General features: G+C 48.2%; 1 protein-coding gene across 2 annotated transcripts; it reads left to right on the top strand.

Annotated features, from left to right (window-relative positions):
* Positions 7,022 to 12,153, top strand: SSTR1 (somatostatin receptor 1). Of its 2 annotated transcripts, XM_018066576.1 has the most exons (2): positions 7,022 to 7,492; positions 8,312 to 12,153. In XM_018066576.1, exon 2 carries the CDS (start codon positions 8,379 to 8,381, stop codon positions 9,441 to 9,443), a length of 1,065 nt encoding a protein of 354 aa, XP_017922065.1. In that variant the 5' UTR covers positions 7,022 to 7,492; positions 8,312 to 8,378; the 3' UTR covers positions 9,444 to 12,153. The 2 variants fall into 2 exon arrangements, with proteins under 2 accessions (XP_017922065.1, XP_017922064.1); XM_018066575.1 differs by lacking the exon at positions 7,022 to 7,492 and having other exon boundaries at positions 7,581 to 12,153.

Consider the following 14,144-nt stretch of genomic DNA (forward strand, 5'->3'; position numbering starts at 1 on the left):
GCCCCATGAAAGATGTTCACTGTTAAAGGTATGACATGCTGTTGATTACTGGCAAACTTGGGGCCCAGATGTCAACTGTACTTCCAGAACACCTCACTCCTGATCATTCTTCCAAGGGCCTGAACCTCCTTTTGGGCTTCTACTTCTTTGCATCAATGGTTATTTATGTAATCTGTTGCTTTTCAACTAGAGTAGGAGCAAAATTCTATTTTGGAATGGGGAAGGGCCACAGGACTGGGCAGAAAAGGATGCAATGGCTGCTGGGGCATCTGCTGTCCATGTTCAGTGGCCTGGGTGGAACATCTGTGCTCACAGTTTTCCCAGAGACCCAACTGTTTACTGTTTTGTTTGGTTGGCTTATCTTGAGAGTTGTAAGTCCAGCTTAGAATCTATTAATAAAATATGCGCTGTCATCCTACCTTCCTGATGATCTGGTAAATCAAATGTAGACTCCTGCCCACCTCAGGAGCTCTGCCCTGGAACCTGGCCCACCAGCAGCCCAGCCCACTTGAGTTTTCACCCCTGGCTCTGTCTTGCCCAGTGAGTAGCCTCATGTACATGAGTAGACACATCTTGCTCCCCACATCCAAGTTCGTTCCTCATCTGCCTTATCTTCCCTCAGACAGTCATCCCTTGGCCTCCCCTCCAGCTTAGAGGTGTGTGTACCTGCCATGCAGTTAGCCACAGAGGCCCCAGAAGTGGGCTTGGGATCTCTGGGCAGGGAGTTATAGGGACTGTGTTCTTTTGGAAGTGTGGAGTTGATTAATCATTCATCATTGGATCATTAATTATCAATACCTGAGTCTGTTACTTCGTGTGTGAATTTTGCACTATCACTGATGAGAGAGACGTGACGACCGAAAACCAGGATTTTGTTTTTACTCCGAATTGTTATGGTAGACAGTTGCATATCAAGTGTGATTACAGAGGGCAACACCAAGCCCGCCTGACGCCCCATGTTCTAGAAGCTGCCCCTCCCCACCCCAGCCCCCGAGCCTGCCTGCCTCCAACCTGCCATCTAATATGCTTATCTGCATACACTTCTGGTCTGAAGCAGATCCTCATTCTCATCTGTTTCGAAGTTGCGGACATGAGAACCCTGCAGCACACTGACCCGCTCTCATGGATGAGTGCGGTGGTCCCCTGCTCTTCCCTGGCAGATGGTCTGGAGCACGCGTGGTTGTGCCTCACCGCTCAGGAAGGAGTTTTTCAAATTCACTGAGAAGAGATGCATCCTTCAAGTTTTTTCAGTTCTAGCATTGGCTCTCACACACGTTGAACTCCTGGCCTTTTCCTTCCTTATCTGCTCACAGATGCCCGTGTAACAAGGAGCACAGCTCCAGAGAATAAAGCTTGCAAGGGTCATGCCTATGGAGACTGTTGTTTCCCCAGCCTACTTTCCTGGAAAACTCAATGGAAATAGTCACTGGGATTCACCAGGTTCAAAGAGAAGTCCAGATGAGATCTAAAGGTGTTCTCTAAACTATTGTGACTTTAGGAAGTCAAAACAAAACAAAGGAGGGGTGCAGGGGTGTAACTGAAGCGTGCCTGGCACGGATGTCAGCCGAACCACTGCCCTTTCAGACATGCTGCTGTAACCGAAGTGTGTTCCTCCACCTTCCCACCCTCTGGGGCTGTTCTTGTATCATTACCTTCCCTGCCCTTTTGATCTAACCTAGGTCAAGTACACTCACCTCTCCAGCACTCTCTGGCCCCTCATCCCTACTTATCTTCTTAGAATTTATCACTAAATGCAAGTACATCATCCATTTGTCCACGTGTTGACTCTCCTGCCTTGCTAGGAATCCACCAGAAACTAGTTCTCTCTGCCGCTGTATCTCTAATGTCCAGGACCGCGCCTGCTACTCAGTGGGCACTCAATAAACATTTGTTAAATTAATGAATAAATTAGTTTTGATTAAAAATACAGTATTATTCATACATAATGGAATTCCGATATTAATTTCCAGTTCTTCCTCACTAAGAAATGGGGACCAAGAGTGACCACACACAATGCGTGCATGCTAAGTTGCTTCACTCGTGTCCGACTCTTTGCAACCCCGTGGATTGTAGCCCACCAGGCTCCTCTGTCCATGGGATTCTCCAGGCAAGAATACTGGAGCAGGTTGCCATGTCCTCCTCCAGGGGACCTTCCCAACCCCGAGACTGAACTGTCTCTTTCGTCTCCTGCATTGGCAGGCAGGTTCTTTACCTCTAGGGTCACTTGGGAAGCCCAGCCCTATACGATACAATTATATGATTATGTCTGTTTTCTACTATAGTCTAAATGTTACTCCTGTGATTAAAAAAAAAAAAGTAGGAAATCGTATCAGAAACCAATGCTCTGGCTAATTGCCTGGTGGTGGTGGTTTAGTTGCTAAGTCGTGTCCAACTCTTGTGACCCCATTGACTGTAGCTTGCCAGGCTCCCTGTCTATGGGATTCACTAAGCAAGACTACTGGAGCGTGTTGCCATTTCCTTCTCCAGAAGATCTTCCCCACCCAGGAATCAAACCCATGTTTCCTGCATTACAGGCAGATTCTTTACCAACTATGAGGGAAGCCCATAGCTAATTGCTTAAGTAGTGAAATTTCAGTTTACCCAGACAGCTGTCAAAGAATGGTGACTTCTGATCAGGCCAGGGGTTCCTACCTGGACTGTGTATTCTTCTTACCTGTCTCTCCTAGCCGGAAAGGAAGAGTCAGGCAGTCACACAGACTGCTTCCTATCCCCACCCTCACAATTGTCTAGACAGGGGAGTACAGAGGCAGGGCCTGGTGTAGGTGAGGCTGAGGCTGCAGGTCCTTAGCAGGAGGGAGTGAGCAGGCTTCCCTTCCTGGACCACTCCCACTGGCTCTGAGCTCGCCACTCATGCCTGCTCTTCCTGCCTCCAGCAGAAGGCAAAGATGCATGTACCACATGCGTGTTTTTGAGAGCACACAAAAAAAGACAAGGCCCTACTGTTTCACAAGAGGCAACAGGAAAATCATCATCCAGCTAAGGCGGGTTTGCTTTGATTGGTGATGATCTGAACCACAGGCCACCGGGGCTGTTGAGAAGCATTGGGGCTTCGCTGGGAAATGATGCCTGGGATCGCTGCTTAGCCCTCTAGCTACTGTTGCACTCTGGTGACTTTCTTATTAGACTGTCATCATGCTAACTGCTTAATGACAGATGGTCCTTAAGTGATATACACCTCTTCTGTGGGTCATGTTGCTGAGTGGTGCTCACCCCTTGTAGCCAGCTTGGGCCCATCTGCCCAGACAGGTGTGTTTAAACACAATTCTGATGATGCCAGTACAGAGTACGCTCCAGGAAGCGTTTGTTCCCTTTAATCCTTGGCCCCAGCCAGCCCCTTTACTACTGGCATGGATTACAGGAGCTCATTTGAGGATCACCATGGGCTCCAATTGGGAAAAAAAAACAAAACATATTAGTAAGGATTTTGACAGAAGCAGAGTTTGAATTCCTGATAATTACTATTTCACCAAACCAACTGGGACACAGAGCTGCAATTAGAAAGAAACAATCTTCCACATATAATGGCTTTCACGCTGCATGATACTATTAAATAACCATCATTAGCTACTAAAGTACATACTACCCATTTTCCAGAGCCCTTTCTCTGCCAGGAAATTTAAGACCAAGAATGATCAATGAATGAGTCATCAGCATGATCACTGTTGATACAGGACATGCAAATTGAAATTAGAAGATTGAAAAGTATAAGGAATTACCACAGATGGTGATATCACACTGATATTAAAGCTGTTCTTGCAAGAGACCCAAAGTTCATTTCTTCTTTGTGTCTACAGTTCATGGGTTAGAAAAAAGAAGGTACTATCCATGGAATGCTATGGGGAAAAAAAGAACAAGGAGGTACTGGGCAATTTTCCAGGTACTGTGCTGGGTGTTTCAGATACGAAGATAAATAAAACGTAGCCACTGTTCTGAACAAGCTTAGAGATTGGGAAGTGGGGACAGACAAGTACATACACACGAAAATCACAGTACAATGTGATAAACACAGTAATCAAAGTGTACACCTGGTACTTGACAGCAAGGTAGAGTGCGCCTTGTAGGAGAGAATTGAGGTGGGGGAAGAAAATCAGTCTGCTTAAGAATCTGCAGCTTCCTAAATAAGGACTTTCATTCTCCTCTTCTTGAAAGCCATCTTCTTCCTCCTCTCATATGGAGAAATGTTCAGATTACGCAGGCATAGGAAAGATAGTAAGCAAATAAGGGAGAAATGAAAGACAGGTGACTCAGAGAAAACACACTTATTCTAAGCTTTTTCAAGCCTTTAGAGATGTAATAAATTAAGGGGGAAGTTTTTAATCAGAACATGAAACATAGGCTGTGTTCTTTACACATTGTAACGATCCAATGACTACAGTAGCATTCTTGTGTCTTTGAGAAACATTTACATTAAATTGAGGTCTGAGAGGAAGGCAGATTCCTAACCAGGCTCCTTCTCTTAATATAATTTTAAAACAGTTGCAACTCCAAACACATGTTGTTTAGCCCGGAAACATGCTGCCTTTTGCTTGGTTGTTTTTGTTTGTTCCGGATGAGCTCACAGATACAATGTTAAGAAATAGATGGCTAAAAAGATTTGATAACATGGCATGGCTCCTGTCTATCTCAAACTCTCTTTTTATTTAAGTAAAATTCACATGACATAATCTTAACCATTTTGAAGTGTACAATTCAATGGTTTTAGTACATCCACAACGCTGTACAAATGCCACCGCTATCTAGTTCCAGAAAATTTCATAACCCCAAAAAGAAACCCCATATCCATGAAGCATTTTGTCTCCCCTTCTCTCTCCCCCTAACCGTGGCCAACCTGTAAGCTGTTCTGTCTCTGAATTTGCCAGTTCTGGATGTTCCATTTAATGGAATCATGCAGTACCTGACTTGTGTCTGGCTTCTTTTACTCTGCATAATATTTTCAAGGGTTGTCTATGTTGTAGCATGTTTTGAAATTTCAAACCTTTTTATGCCAAGTGCCTGCTCAGTCGTGTTTGACTCTCTGTGACCCCACGGACTATATTTCTGCCAGGCTCCTCTGCCCATGGGATTCCCTAGGCAAGAAAACTGGAGTGGTTTGCCATTTCCTACTTCACATTCCTTTTTGTGGATGGATCATAAACGGATATACCACACTTTTTTTTTTTATCCATTCATCAGTTGATGGTATTGTTCATCTTTTTGGCTATTATGAATAGTCCTGGTGTGATGATTCATGTACAAGTTTTTGTTCAAATGTCTATTTTCAATTTGGGGGAGTAAATATCTAGGAGTGGAATTGCTGGGTCAGATGATGATTCCAAGTTTAACTTTTTGAGGAAAGGAATCATCAAGTATTCTAAAGTTGCTACATCATTCTTTATGCCCACCCGCAACATCTAAGGGGTCTAACTTCTCCATATGCTTGTCAGCATTTGTTATTTTTCTTTTCCTTAAAAAATTATTATAGCCACCCTAGGGGGTGTAAAGTAACACCTCACTGTCAACCTCTTTTCATGGATTAAAAATTCATCGTAGAAACTACTTCACAAAGAAGAAAGCAGGCTCACATCAGGTCTTCTTTTCTTTTGTGTATGAGGCTACCAGTAAATTGAGAGGAGATTTCCCTAAAATGAGCTGCAGGACAAGCATATGAGATCCTGAACAGTAGGGCTGTGCTTTCCAGGCTCTCATCACCCACGGCCACTGGAGCAGCCACGATCAACACCAAGCGGTCTAGATGATGACGGTGGAAATGTCAGCCTCCTGAGTAATATCCAGGTGTCTTTAGTCAGTGATCAGCAAAGAGGCATTTAAATCATTATGAGGTTTGGCTTGTTAAAAGCTCTTCTGGAGGGGAAAAAAAAAAAGCCATGATAAAAAAACAACCAGCAACCCAATGAACATTTTTATTTTTTTCTCCATATGTGCTGTATTTTTTAAGGAAAATGAAAGAAAATTAACCACAAATTCCACATGCTACTTAAGATAAAGTAATTTGTTGAGGTAAAGCAATGAGTTACACAGCTTGGGAAATTTCTTAGGAAATTTTGAATTTCTTCCCAGTACATTTCTCATTAATAATTCAGTGTCCATGGCACACACTCCTGTGAGAGCCTGTCATCTTTTCTTCTATCTCTGATTGCTATAATCAACACACTACAAAAGGTATTCTTTTCCTTTGAGGAGCACTTAGTTTTGAGAACTAAAACATATATGCAAATGATACCTGTATAAAGCGAGGGGAAAATAGAAATTATACTGTTTTTCCCTTTCAATTTCTGCATTCCACACTGTCTGGCACAAATATCCTCGATGAGGAGTTTAGTTTCTATTTAGGTTTGCCTCTCCTTATTGTAAACGGTACTGATGGAAGGGATGATGAGACTCACAAGACAGTGGGTGCTTCCTGGTTGAGGGGAAGAACTAACAAAAACTGGACACAAAGCTAAATCTTGAAAGAGCCCCCGCCGCGCTAGGATGCTGCGGGTCAATTTTCCAAGGAGCCCACACGATTCAGACAAGGACTTGAGGGAGATCTTGAAAAGAACTGGGGAGTTGGAGTGATTCTTTTTTGGACTGGAAGAATTGGAAAGCCCAAGGGGACCCAGATTAGGGATAGTGGGACGTCCTAACAGATCGTTAAAAGTCATGATAACTGAACTGTTTTTTGTTCGTTTAGTAACTGTTCAGTTCCTAAAGTCAGCGAGCTTTAGGCGTGCCTACATCGATTTCTGTCTCTTAAAGGTTTAGGAACGTAAACAGCCCACATCCAAGGGGCTCAAAAAAGGCTGAAATCTTGGGTATTTCACAGAAAGTCTTGAACAAGGTCCGTCCGCCTGCTGTTCCTGGAGTTGGTGACAGGTCCGATCACCTGCAAGGCCGGACCCCGACTGGCACCCCTGCTCGCTCAGGCCTTTACACTCTCCTCCCCCGGGGCCCGCCGACTCTGCAGGGTACAAAGTACAGCAGGGACGCGGGCGGAGCCTTTCCAGGCGGCGCAGCCGTATCTATCCCCAGCGAACACCTAGATGGATTTTCAATACCGCGCCTGGCACGTTTGGATGGGGGAGGGCGGGAGAGCGGTTAGGCTCCGGCTCCTCGGCTCCCAGCACCGCGTCCTCCTTTCGGCAGTGGCTGTTGCTCGGCAGACGCAGGGGGCTCTGGGCACTACCGGCTGTATTAAGAGATTCGCGGTGGGTTTTCTCCCGGCCCCCAAACACTCCCGCCCGCCAAGCGCTGCCTGCGGGATTGTTAGGCAGAAGCCCCTAACGCCAGGTTGCAGTCCTTCCTCCTCCTCGCGCTCGCGGCTTAGGGTCAGTTTCCGCGAGTCTTCAGAGTCTATCTGAGTGGGCGCCTGTGCTGGGGTCCCGCCCCAGGAAAGAGAGGGACCGCACGGAGAACGTCACCGCGCTTACCAGACCGCACGGGCACTTTGCACCGGCCAGCTGCGCGTCGGTCTGGAGACAGCGCGCCTTGGGTAAGGAATTCCGCAGCGGGTCACAGTGGAAGGGCAGGCGGGGGCGGGGCGGAGTGGGGGGGCGGTGGTTAGGGCTCCTGGACGATGGGATCCGCGTGGAGTTGGGGGACCCTCAGGGCGGGGCGGCAACCGAGGGAAACTGAGATGAACTCCAGACATCATCTGTGCCTAAGGTCGGCTTCACGCCTTGCTTTGGCTAGGAGCTCGGTGGGATGGGACAGCATCTACAGCCTTGTTCCTCACCCACCCTCCAGGAAAGCGGAGGCACTCCTCCGGTCTCCCTGAAGGATGGGTAAAGGGGAACCCTGGAAGCAGCTGCTCTAGTCGACTGGAGCTCAAAACTGGGAAGGAAAAATTGGGCGAAGGGTGATAAGCCACCTCTATCGCCTACCTTCCTCGCTTTCTCCGCCCCCCGCCCCCCTCCCTTTCGTAGCTGCTGACGCGCTGGTGGTGTCTATTAATCATTCGCCAGCCCACAGCCACGGCAGTTAATGGCTGTGCCGCGCGGAGCTCCAGTCTCCCGGCCTCCCCTCTCCACGCTCGCGTGTGCCCAGGCGCCCAGGAGCGGCGAGCGGCTGCGCACCGGCAACTGCCGGGCGATGCGCTCCGCCGGCAGCGGTGGAGCTGCGCTTCCTGCGGTCGCTGAGCGCTTCCCCCAGGCGCCGGGTGACTGGGAGCTGCGGGCGGACCGCCGGGGTGCCGAGTGAGGGCGCCAGCGGCGGGGGTCGCCCGGAGAACGCCCTAGCCCCGGCAACCCCACCGGCCCCCATCAGCTGAGATGTTCCCCAATGGCACCGCCTCCTCTCCCTCCTCTCCTAGCCCCAGCCCAGGCAGCTGCGGCGAAGGCGGCGGCGGCAGGGGCCCCGGGGCCGGCGCTGCAGACGGGATGGAAGAATCGGGGCGAAACGCGTCCCAGAACGGGACCTTGAGCGAGGGCCAGGGCAGCGCTATCCTCATCTCTTTCATCTACTCCGTGGTGTGCCTGGTGGGGCTCTGCGGGAACTCCATGGTCATCTACGTGATCCTGCGCTACGCCAAGATGAAGACGGCCACCAACATCTACATCCTCAACCTGGCCATCGCCGATGAGCTGCTCATGCTCAGCGTGCCCTTCCTGGTCACCTCCACATTGCTTCGCCACTGGCCCTTCGGCGCGCTACTCTGCCGCCTCGTGCTCAGCGTGGACGCAGTCAACATGTTCACCAGCATCTACTGTCTGACCGTGCTTAGCGTGGACCGCTACGTGGCCGTGGTGCACCCCATCAAGGCCGCACGCTACCGCCGGCCCACCGTGGCCAAGGTGGTGAATCTGGGCGTGTGGGTGCTGTCGCTGCTCGTCATTCTGCCCATCGTCGTCTTCTCGCGCACGGCGGCCAACAGCGACGGCACGGTGGCCTGCAACATGCTCATGCCCGAGCCCGCCCAGCGCTGGCTGGTGGGCTTCGTGTTGTACACTTTCCTCATGGGCTTCCTGCTGCCCGTCGGGGCCATCTGCTTGTGCTACGTGCTCATCATCGCCAAAATGCGCATGGTGGCCCTCAAGGCCGGCTGGCAGCAGCGCAAGCGCTCGGAGCGCAAGATCACCCTGATGGTGATGATGGTGGTGATGGTGTTTGTCATCTGCTGGATGCCCTTCTATGTGGTGCAGCTGGTCAACGTGTTCGCGGAGCAGGACGACGCCACGGTGAGCCAGCTGTCGGTCATCCTCGGCTACGCCAACAGCTGCGCCAACCCCATCCTCTACGGCTTCCTTTCAGACAACTTCAAGCGCTCTTTCCAGCGCATCCTTTGCCTCAGCTGGATGGACAACGCCGCCGAGGAGCCGGTCGACTACTACGCCACGGCCCTCAAGAGCCGCGCTTACAGCGTGGAGGACTTCCAGCCCGAGAACCTGGAGTCAGGCGGCGTCTTCCGCAATGGCACCTGCACGTCCAGGATCACGACCCTCTGAGCCCCGGGTCCGAACCGGGGAGCCTTGAGCCCAGAGAAGGGGAGAATGAGGAGAAAGGGAGGCCGGATGCGAGAGGCGAAAGGACCCCAGGCGTCGGGGTGCGAGAATAAAAGTGGGGCCAGGACACTGCGCTTCGGGTGGAAACCCAGGAAAGGCGCGAGACAGACGTGGACCCGGAGCTTTGCTTATAAGCTGGAAGACTAGCGGGCCCCTCTTCCGCTTCTTCCTCCCCTGCGCTTGCGTTTTTCATCCCTCTGTGCTCCCCCCACCCAAGGCAATTTCGATCTTTCTTTCCGCCCGGTCCTGCAGGTGCAGGTGGTGAACTTATAAACGTCTCCAACTCGGCCCGACCCTCAGCCCGCCAGCCGTTGTTTCTGTTTAAGCTGAGCCACGGTTACCGCCACAGGTTTCCCTCGGGAAAACACAGCTCGCCCTCAGCGGCGCCCTGCGGCTGCCCTCGCTCGCCGGGATTCTGCTTGATGCCCCTAGCGGAGCCTGGAGAACCCTCGCTCTCCCTCTCCGCAGCCCTCTTTTCAGGGAACTCGGACTGGAAAAGGATCTAGGCAGCGGGTCTTTCCTCTCACTCTCGAGTGAAGGAAGGTGCGCGCATCCCATCCCCAAACCTCCCCCCACCCCGACTCCCCATCCACCCAGAGCGGAGCCAGGTGCTTAGTAAAATCGGTCCCGCGCTTCGAGCCCCAGGCATTCTGCGATCCTATCCAAACCCCCTCTTTGGAGCAAAAAGGAGCTGAGAACAAGTGACTAGGGGTTTTAAAAAAGATTCCGGGGTTTGACGGGGGAGGAAGGCTTGTAATGGAAGTCACCCTCACGCCTGGTTCACAAAGGGCGCTTTTGGTTTCAAAGACCAAGCGCAGGGGGACTTCCGGGGCGCTCGTCTGCCTTAGGCCAGGCGGGACAGGGTGCGCTTGCCCCGGGGGACGCCCGGCAGCGCGGGTGCAGCTCCACTAGGCTTTCTCCCTCACCCTAGCTCCTGGAGGTGCCCATCCAAGAGTCACAACAGGCACCAGGTGGGGACCTCGGGTGATGCCTTCCCAGTCTCGGCCAATCCCGATCATGTCACCGCCACCTGCAGGCTAGAGGGTGCGGTCTGCCCGACCCCTGAGGGCTGCTGCCTTTCAAGCGGTGCCTAATAAGTTATTCTCTTGCTTAACATATTTATTTATTTATTTGTGGTGTTTGAAAAATGTGGTCTCTGCTTTCCTCTTCTCTACTTGCCCTAGCCCAGGGCCTTTTCTTCAGGATATTGGTGGGGCCCGCCCAGAGGCGGCAGGGGACCCCCAAGGTCCCCTCAAAACCTCTCCTTTTTGCTAGGCCCTCTACTTTGATTCTTTCCTCTAGCCTTTCTGTTTTGGCTTGTCGTCAGTGAAGTTTGCAGAGTTGTCCCTACTTTTCTTATGTAGTCTCTTGTTTTAAATAATGTGGTTTAGCCTCCTCCCATGCAGAGTGGAAAGTCCCAGCTGTCAACATCGCCCTATATATGATTTGAATATATATGTATGTATTCAGTATAATATATATACACTATATTCAAATCAAAATAGACTCACATACTAGATACATTTATCTTGCTCCCTTGTCACGAGTCCGTGAACCAATTGCCAAACACAGTCACTAACTGTGACAGGTGTGAGACTGGCTAGAATGCTTTTAGATATGAGGGTTCAAACAGCCTGCCCTCAAACTTGGAACTCCACAGCCTGATTTAGACAGACTTTAGTAGGCACTGAGGATGTCCTTGCTTATGTACCTGCTGCTTCTAGGTTCTCAGCACAGGTGATTCTCACATACAATCTAGGTAACACCGGCACTTCTTTTGAAGACATTGAAAGTAAATTAATTTGGGTCTGTGTTTTATCTGACCAACTTCATTGGAAGCCTGAGCAGAGCAAAGACCAATAATTTTACTTCTTTGTATTACCTGGGTTGCTTTAGGATGCTGGCTTCTACATAGTAGGCATTAAATACATGTTTGTTGGTTGACTGTTTCAGTAAACCAGAGTGTATTACAACACTCAGGAGTTCTCAACATCTCGGGTTCTCAGGTTCCTTCATTAACATGATACACAATAGTTGAAAATCACTATGGAAAGATGTTTTGTGTATATTTGCTTCAAGAACATTGTGCTTTCCTGAAAGGAGTAACCAAGAGTTACAATGTCCCTTAAAGTTTTATTTAATGAACAAATATGCTTTTGGTCATAAATTTGAAAGTTTAGATCTGTCATTTAAAAATCATGCATATTATTACTCCTTTGGAAAATAGATTTTTAATAGTTAAGGACAGTGAAATTTACAAATAAAAGTCGTGATCATTATCCTCTTCTGGGGACACAGATCTAGTGCTCTTAACCTGTTTCCATTGTAATATTAACTAAATAAACAAATGTATTATGTTGTTGCAAGTTGTCTGACTTTGCAATTTGAATCTTCTGTTTCAACAGATTATATCAAGACACACACATATTGGCTTAGTTGTTCTTTGAGCAAGATTTCTGATTACCTTTGGAATTTTTACCAAGATTGGTGTTATAATTTTACCTATTTTTTGAAGTCTGTTAGTTCTGAGAAAGAAAAAACCTGAGTCAGTATGAATAGGAAACTGTACTTCTTCCTCTGTGGTTTGCTGTGGTTACCAGACGAACTAGATGATATCACAATCTCTCACAGATTAAACTACTGGCTGCCCTCATTTATGACCTGAGACTCTGTTATGAGAGTAAGTAATTGCTAATTTACATCCCAGGGAAAGGTAGTGGAAAGGGAAAAAAAGAGATGTCCTAAAGATGTTGCAAAGGGCAATGAATAAAGGAAATACAAAAAAATCAGATCTCAACTTGAAAGAAGAAAGATGTTTTTAAATATTTTTAATTGCAGAAAAGTCACACAATAGAAAACATACTATCTTAACCATATTTAACTGTACATTTTGATGGCACCAAGTACGTTCATGTTGTTATGCAGCTCTGACCATCATCCATCTCACCTTCCTAAATGGCAATTCTGTCCCCATTAAACACTAACTCCTCATCCCCCCTTCCCACCCACCCCCAGCCTCTGGCCCATTGCATCTATTGATGGACTTCTGGACTCTATGAATTTGACAGTTCTAGGTACCCTGTGTAAGTGGAATCAAATAGTATTTGTCTCACCTAATGTATACTGGAGTGCATTTTTAAGATGACCTTAATACATGTCTTACAAACAGATTGTACCCCTCCTTCCCCGCCCCCCCACCCATGCAATACAGTAGGCCCTCACCAGCCATCTACTTCATAGCAATCCCACTCCTGGGCATATACCTGGAGAAAACCATAATTCCAAAAGATACATGCACCCCAATGTCCATTGCAGGACTATTTACAATGCCCAGGACATGGAAGCAACAACCTAAATGTCCATCAGCAGAGGAATGGGTAAAGAAGATGCGGTACATACACACAGTGGAATGTTACTCAGCCATAAAAAGGAGTGAAACTGTGCCATATGCAGGCAGAGACGTGGATGGACCTGGAGACTGTCACACAGAGTGAAGTAAGTAAAAAAGAGAAAATTAGCATATAGGAATGCATCTATGTGGAATCTAGAAAAATGGTACAGTAAGACATATTTTGTGCTTTTTTCAGTGATGGTCATTTCCATCCTTGGAAGAATTTAAGAAGGTACTAAAGGAGTTTAAAAAAAAAAAAAACACATTTTATTTTCACAGCAAAATAAGGAAAAAGGAGTATTTTCCAAGCAGTGATTCCAGAACCAGGGTGGGGGGATTGTGGGCTTCAAATACCTTCAAATGCCTTATAACTCTAGGCTTTATAGTTCTACACATAATCTCAGTATGATTAAGAATAGCTGAACTGTTGCTCTTTCATTATTTTTAAAAGCTATAGCAAGGTGGCAAATTGAACTCATAACTCCGATGTGCAGAGAAAACATTCTGTTCTTTTTGTTTTAATTCATCTGACCAACCAAGCCCCTTCCAGCTGGTTGGCTGGGAGGAAAAATTAAATACTGTTCAAACATCCAGCTGAGCTGATAATTTAGCCATTTTCAGAGAATTTCAAATTTTTATTTAAACATGTTTCAATAGTCTCTTCGATGGCTTCCCTTTCCTCTTTTGTTATCTTAAAAGTGGCTTTAGAGTGAACTGGGAGAGGCTTTGTGTCCTAATGGAGGAGGGAATGAGGTGGGGTCCTTGGGAAAGGGGTCCCGTCTGCCCTTTGATCTCTGGGAAGAGGGCATTTGTCCACTGGGATGATCCTGGTTGCAGTTTGTTTCAATCTGCAGCTTCCAGAGCCTGTGATCTGACTTCTCAGCTTGGCGAGGGTCATGCCTCAACTCCTGTGGGCTACAGCCCTCTCGGGGTCTTAGGGGTCCTCATATAGCTTCCCAGTCTGGGGTCTCTGCCAAGACTCTGCCTCTGCCAAGGAGTGACCTGGCCTTGCCACAGCAGGCAGCCTCCTGGTGAGCCTCTTGGCTCAGTGACCAGAGGGAATCCAGTGGCTCTAGACTGGTGACCCTCAGGATCTCCTCGGGCTGGTAAATTTTTCTGTGGCTCTGTCTCAGGTCTTTTGCATTTCTTGACAAAGGTCAACCTCACTCATTAAAAACATTCCATACACCCTGCCTCCCTGTTACATTAGACAAAGAGCACAGGACTTGAGTCATTCAGATTGATTAGCCTTT

The sequence above is a fragment of the Capra hircus genome, chromosome 21 (assembly GCF_001704415.2).
Source record: "Capra hircus breed San Clemente chromosome 21, ASM170441v1, whole genome shotgun sequence".
Lineage (NCBI taxonomy): Eukaryota > Metazoa > Chordata > Mammalia > Artiodactyla > Bovidae > Capra > Capra hircus.